Below are 7,558 nucleotides of genomic sequence, written 5' to 3'. Positions count from 1 at the left end.
TCTTGTATACGTTTGCCTGGTTACTAATTCCTTCTGCTTTCTACACTACAAGGTAAACCTAACAGCAGAGGCTATTGTGTCCTTTCGCCATACCAATCTCAAAGGCACAATCATAGGCTCCACCTTAAGACATAAAATTCTGTGTTGATGAGAGGTAAACAGGGAAGCATTTAAAATCACTCTAGGTGATCCTTCCAAAAACTACAATTATAAGAAAACCTCTGCTATGTCCTTCCAGCAGAGATAATCTTGTCAACAAATGTGTACCCTTATTTATTGACTAATAAGGCCTCAATAGAGGATCAAACATTTCTCTCACAGATACTACATATAAAAAAGCCAAAGTTGTTTCTTATGGTTAACCAAAAAAGTGGGAAACACTTTACATGTTTCAGGTAAGAGGATAGTCACTGCTAAAACAAGAATTTCTCCTCAGCATGGTAGCCTTACCTTGGTGCCCCTGAGTAGTCAGCTGACTTCAGTTGTAGTTGGCACATTCTAGTAGTGTTGGCTGGCAAGTGACTACAGTTGTGTGTTCTCTCTCTTGACGCCAGCATGATTCTGCTTTTAAAATGCAGTTTCTTCCAACAATAGCTCTTGAAATTGCCTTCCCAGCTTTCCCTAGTTGAAAAGTTATCCCCCTCTATTTCTGTTCCTCTAATATCCAGTTTGCTATTGCACTATTTTCAGAAGGAATCTTCCATCTTAGACTCCATAAATAAATGAAAACCAAGTCACGCAGTTGGAAATCAAGTTTTGTTTTTATATGAACATAAGTAGACCATCTAGAAATATTTCAGTTTATTTAAATTGTTAAGTAGAATATGAAACCGAATTTGTAGCTAGTACCAGAGAATGGACTTAACTGTTTGGTGTTTAATGAGAACAGCTTCTACACAGGATCCCAAGAGACTTACAGAAAAAGGGGCAAAGCCCTATTATTAAGCAAATTAAAACTCAGGTTTCAAACAGGTTATACAAAAATTGATTTATACTCCATTTCCCTTTTTTTTTTGATATTTAGAAAGTGCAGATTTAACAAAAGGTAGCCATATCCTTTCTATGTACAATGCCGATTATAATTTATTGCAAACAACAAAACTGTCAGTCTGTTACCCAAAAATCCCAGTGTTTAGCTCTCAAACCTTAAGTCACTGAATTGAGTAAGGATTCAAGAGGGTTAAAAGTAAAAAAGCTACTGCCATATTCCAGATAAAGAAAAACAACAAACACATTAAAAATTAATCTAACAACAATAGGTTTAACCTAAAACTTTTGAGAAGCTTAACATCATTTCATTATTATTTTTAGTGGAAAATTAGGGATTATTTGGCAATGCTGCTTTTTCTAGTAGTAAACAATGATAAAGTCAAGTGAGGGGAAAATCTAACCACCAGTGAGGCATATAAAATCATTTTTAGGGCACTATCTGAAAATTCATGGATGTTCATAGCAGATATGTCCCTATGTTGTTTACATGAGCCAAGAGGTCATTAAAATGCTATCCACGACACAGAAAGACTTTTCAATGGAAGCTGCTGTCCTAAACTCAGCCTCTGCTAGAAATGAATCATGCTATTCACAATTATTTCAACAAAGGTATCATCTTAGGATGCTAGCAGCATAGCAAACTTACCCTACCCTAATGATAAGCAGTGAAGCAAAACTAGAAAAATGAAGGGGAAAAAATGGCAGGGCAAGAGAGAGCCTAGAGTTTCTTATCTTTACATGAAAAGCCTTTGTTGTTCTTTATTTCAAATCCAGGGTAATACAAGTTTCCCAAAGGGATGTGAAGATAGGACTTAAAATCAGTAACAGCCTAAAGTACTTCTAAATCTTAAGGTAAAGACAACTTAACACTGAAAAAGTGTTCTTCATAGGCCAAATCTCAATATATTTGGCAAACATGTTAATAAATTTCACTCCTCCTTCCCACCTTTTTAAAACAATTTTGGGCTACCAAACTGCTAGAGGAGTTGCCAAAATGGAGACTATTCAAATTTAGGTTAAGATATTTATTCTAGGAAAGTGAATAGGCTACACACTTAGTTAGAAAGACAAACCACAACACCCTCCAAACACGAGTGCATGCAATTAACTCTTCCATTTCATAAACTCAATGGAGAGAGACAGGAAGGGAACAAAGCGGGAAAGAGAAGAGCAACATGAAGTCAACGGCAAATGAAGGAATCCGGGACAGAAGCTTTAAGGGAGTGAGAAAATGAGGTGAGGAAACGGTTAACTGACATTCGATAGTAGGCAGTTAGGATTTATCTTTCAGTTTACTTAGCAAGTTAAATCAGTGCTTTATGTTAAACTCCACAAACCCACTAGTTTACCCCTTTCATTTTTAAATAACTCATACCACAGGGTGGTGGGGAAAAAGCAAATAAAGCAGCATGCAGGAAGAGACACAAGGAAAAAGTGGCCAAGGAAAAGAACTGGTGGCAGGAATAGTTTTAAATATCAAGGCCACTTAAAATGACTCAGCAAACCAAAGCTATCATTTCTGTATTATCCTTTGTCCTCAATTAACTACTTTGAAAATTACAGCCAAGCAAACCACAAACATTTTAATGCTTTATGTTTCGATGATATGTCTCCTGCACATGCTTCCACCAAAACAAAAAAAAAAAAGGAAAAAACCAAAGAAGTTCCTTTCCACATAAGGCACAGGACAAAATTAACCCCATTTACATATTCAAGGCGAAAATGAATGTTTTCCTGGCTTTTTTCTTTTGCTATCACATGTCTATAGATTATAGGGACTCAAGCACATTATCCATGACAGAAAATTCCACTGTTGTACAAAATAAAATTGTTAATTCTAACTTTTATTCTTATACAATTTGCAGAATAGAGTTGAAATGATTGCTATAGGTTTTAATGTTGATAAGAATTGGACTATAATACAACTGAAATGCAGTGGTGAGCTGAGCAAGTACATTTAAAAATGAACTCACAGACATGATTCTTCTATACATTTTTTGTTTGAGGAAAATTATAAAGTCAGCAAGCAGTCACAGATGAAACAACAAAACAGGTGGACTAGAGAGTTAAGATGAGGAACGAAAATATCTGTTTAAGAGTTAAAAATGGGACAGAGTGGTTTATTTTGCAGCAAGAAGAGAAAACAGGGTGGTGGATGGCAACTGATGGAACAGCAGAGCGCTCAGCAACATTTGCTCTTCCAGCCTGTCACACCTCCTCCACTGCTGATATCTACGTTTTCACTGTTGGGCTCTTTTACAGGGGTCTGCAACAAACACACAAGGAAAGCAACCCGTGAAAAAACACTGCCATGGATATACCAAGATTCAACAGAAGTATTCCCATAAATGTTAATTTATGTAACAAAATGCAATTAAGTCACATGAGGTACGTTTTCTCCTCCATGCAAAGTAAAGAAATGGAAGTTTTGTTTTTGACCTTCATTTTGTCTTCTTCCAACTGTGAAATGTCCACAGGCCTCCTGGCTTCCCTTTTTAGAACTTCTGAAATCTCCTTCGCCTTACCTCTTGTGAGGAGTGGTATGTTATATCTTAGACCTGAGTACTTAGTATTTAAAAAAAAAACAAACCATGCACATGCATATTTCATGCATATGCTGAAACTAATGCTGTATCATGTCTTCAGAGAAGTGAAATAGCCCTTTTCTGTTTCGTTTTGCCTTTTGAGACTGGAGCTTGTATTACCATAGCGTTGCTTTAAAAAGGCAATTTTATGATGATACACTAACATTAAATGAAGGAAATACAGTGGGGCAGAATGCAAAGTTGAATAATTCATGCTAAAGGCCGATATAGGAAAAGATCAAAATAAGAGATGCCAAAATCTTAACAGTAGCAACCCTTAGGTGGTGGGTTTATGAATAATTTTATTTGGGGTGGAGGTAGATATTGATATTTCAAGTACAAAAACAGAAAGGTTACCAGAAGCAATTAAATTTTCTCCTTTCCTCCTACATAATGTTTGCTTTCTCCTTCAGGACTGTATCAGATTTTCTCTATTTTATGTGCATTTAAATATACCGGAAGACTAATAGAGAATTCAGGACTCACATCATACCTGTGTATTTTAACTAGTCATTTGAGGGAAAATATGAATATCTGATTTCCCAATTTTTCTCCAAGTTATTTGTACTGGCAACTTATGCAATTCACAAATTAAACCCAGAAACTAACTGTGAGGTAAAATGAATTCCCTGAGATCAATTTTCAGCATTTTCTTTTTAAACTCACAGGTTGAAATGATTGGGTAAATGAAATTTGGGTATCAGTTCAGTTCAGTTACTCAGTCATGTCTGACTCTTTGCAACCCCATGGACTGCAGCATGCCAGGCTTCACTGTTCATCACCAAGTCCCAGAACTTGCTCAAACTCATGTCCATCAAGTCAGTGATGCCATTCAAGCATCTCATCCTCTGTTGTCTCCTCCTCCTCCTGCTTTCAATTTGGATATAGACTTACTCTGTTCAGTATACAGTATATACATCCCCTTCACTGGCACATCTAAGAAATGACTATATAAAAGAATAGGGATTCTGCAGCAATTAAGTACAGAATAGATTCACCTCTTGAATTTTTAAAAATTATTTATGGGAAGGCGAAGGTTATATAAGAGAAATTAATCAAAAAAAGCCACAACACCATGGACCAAACAAAAAGCTGCAAAAAGGAGTATGAAATTGGGAATTAGAGACTGAGATTTCTATACTGTTCTCTGCTCCTTTCACATCCTTTCTTCTCTCTGGTGATGGGTACATGTACCCATCCAAATGTACTCAAATCCAATTTTTGTATGTAAATCTAGTACTTTAGAAAACAGGAAAATGTTCAACTGGTGACACCCAACACCTTAGCAGTAAAAAAACAGAAAAGAAATTTACCTTTCGAAGGATATCTTCAGCTAATGTGAGAAATGCCTTTTCGATGTTTATATTTGCTTTTGCACTAGTCTCAAAAAATCTAATACCATGCTCTCTTGCAATCTAAAAAAGAAGTAAAATATCACAAAATTATCAAGTACAGGTTATCAACTGATGACTTCAGCTTCCTAAAGGAAACAATAATATTATTCTTAAGGTAGCAGTCTCAACTAGGTTATCTAAAATGAACAATTATTTTAATGGGTTCAAGCTCCTTATAAAACATATAAAAAATAAACTCAAAGGATAAGCTATCATTTTCAACAGCATTTTTTTAAAGGATATAAATAGCATTCCATTACCTCTACTGTAAAAATAAATGCAACATCATCTTCACAAAGATGTCTCACTCAGAGCTTTTTACCTGTTCTCCTTTTCCTTTAGGTACAACTCTTTTATCATCCATATCACACTTGTTTCCTAGTAACATCCTTTCCACATCTTCATTGGCATGCTAAAATGAAATAAAAGTTTAGTTCACACACTATCATGAAACTGTGGCTTAACAAAAATGACTTTATTTTTCTCACTTTATGGTGTCATTTCTATAGTCTGAAAGTTTCAAAGCAGTGATCTTGTCGCTCAGTCATGTGACTCTCTGTGACCCCATGGACTGTAGCTTGCAGGGCCTTCTCTGTCCATGGAATTCTCCAGGCAAGAATACTGGAGTGGGCAGCCATTCCCTTCTCCAGGAGATCTTCCTGACCCAAGGACTGAACCCAGGTCTCCCATATTTCAGGCAGATTCTTTACCATGTGAACCACCAGGAAAGCCCAGTGATCTCAAAACCACATGCTAGAAGACAACACAAATTCTTAAATTACCCAGAAAGATAAATATAATTTCTAAGACATATTCTTGGTCAAATTATTATTTTCCCCTATAGGAGACTGTCTACTGTCTAGAAACATTCTCAACAACAGAGGACGTGTATAAAATATGCAAAAGAGGACAAACGGAACTTCCTATACATAATGTAAATCCAAGCTGGATCATGATTTAGATAATGTGTGTATGACCCTACAAGAAGCCTTGATTAAAAATTCTATAGCACTCTTAAAGTCTCAAAGTCACAATGCTGGGGAAGCCATGCACAGAAATCAGATAAAAACAAATGCTGCACCATTGAAATCCTAATGACACCTTTTACACAAATAAAAAAATCCATCCTAAAATTCAAGTGGAATTTCAAGGGATCCTGAACAGTCAAAACAATCCTGAAAAGTAGTATAAAATTGCAAGATTCATACTTATTTCCTTATTTCAAACCTTACTGCAAAGTTGTAGTAATCACTACAGTATGCTCCTGGTATAACAGACATGGGCAAAGGAACACAACAGACAGACCAGAAATGAACTATTGTGTACACCATCAAATGATTTTTGACAAGAGTGCCAAGATCATTAAATGAGGGAAAAGACAGTCTTCTCAAGAAATAGTGTTAGAAATACCACATATCAACGTGTAAAAGAATGAAGTTGGATCTTTAACTTATACCCAAAAATGAACTAAAAAATGGATCCAAGATCTAAAACTACTGAACTCTTAGAAGAAAACAGGGGAAAAGTTTCATGACCTTGGATGTGGCAGTGATTTTTCAGATATGACACCAAAAGCATAGGCAACAAAAGAGAAAAAAACTGCACTTCATCAAAATTAAAAACTGTTTGTATTCAGAGCACACAACTGTGTGGCTACAGGAATATTCAGGGAAATGTACATTAGGCCAGAGATGCACAATGTGAGGGATTTTTCACATCCCCTGGGTTGCCTTGTCATTTGGCTGATAGTGACACTGAGACTGGGTAGTTCAGTGTCAAAATAGGATTAAATTGTAGGATATCTACCTGATGTCACAGAATTGGAATTCAGTTGTTGGAACAACAATATATACTCTCTCTATATAAATTGCTCTTACTACACATATTACTTGGCTCAACTATGAAATAAAGGCTTTTGATTGTTGTTGAGCAGTCGCCCAGTTGTGTCCGACTCTCTGTAACCCATGGACGGCAGCATGCCAGGCCTCCCTGTCCCTCACCATCTTCCAGAGTTTGCCCAAGTTCATGCTCATTGCATTAGTGATGCCGTCCAGCCATCTCATCCTCTGATTCCCTCTTCTCCTTCTGCCCTCGATCTTTCCCAGCATCAGGGACTTTTCCAATGAGTTGTCTGTTCACATCAGATGACCAAAATCTGGGGCTTCAGCATCAGTCTTTCCAGGGAATATTCAGGGTTGATCTCCCTTAAGACTGAATGGTTTGATCTCCTTGCTCTCCAAGGGACTTTCAGGAGTCTTCTCCAGCACCACAGTTCAAAGGCATCAATTCTTTGGAATTCTGCCTTCTTTAAAGTCCAGCTCTCACAACCATAGTGACCACTGGGAAGACCATAGCCTTGACTATATGGACCTTTGTAGGCAGAGTAATGTCTCTGCTTTTTTGCCAAGAAGCAACTGTCTACTGATTTCATGGCTGCAGTCACCGTCCACAAAAGAAACTTAAAAATGAAGGCTTTTTGTTTCAAAATCTATGTCATTAATGGGCTACTAAATATCAACAGACTTCTTATAGCAATGGAAAAGGTGACTGAAATTGAGAAACTGAAATCGGGAAAGGAGTATGTCAAGG

General features: G+C 36.7%; 1 protein-coding gene across 1 annotated transcript in view; it reads right to left on the bottom strand.

Moving 5' to 3' along the window:
* Positions 1-742: 742 nt before the first annotated feature.
* The window catches only part of RAB10 (RAB10, member RAS oncogene family), a 65,086-nt gene continuing 58,270 nt past the window's right edge, over positions 743-7,558 (bottom strand). Inside the window, exons 4-6 of the mRNA XM_055399355.2 lie at positions 5,292-5,381; positions 4,889-4,990; positions 743-3,256 (exon numbers count right to left, since the gene is read on the bottom strand). Coding sequence (XP_055255330.1) covers positions 3,173-3,256; positions 4,889-4,990; positions 5,292-5,381 — 276 coding nt within the window. The 3' untranslated portion in view covers positions 743-3,172. The remainder of the gene's footprint in view (positions 3,257-4,888; positions 4,991-5,291; positions 5,382-7,558) is intronic.

This window comes from Moschus berezovskii, chromosome 11 (genome assembly GCF_049115385.1).
Source record: "Moschus berezovskii isolate FMDL1 chromosome 11, NW_MosBer_1.0, whole genome shotgun sequence".
NCBI lineage: Eukaryota > Metazoa > Chordata > Mammalia > Artiodactyla > Moschidae > Moschus > Moschus berezovskii.
Note: the sequence above shows the minus strand (reverse complement) of the source record. Positions and strands in the feature narration are given on the sequence as shown.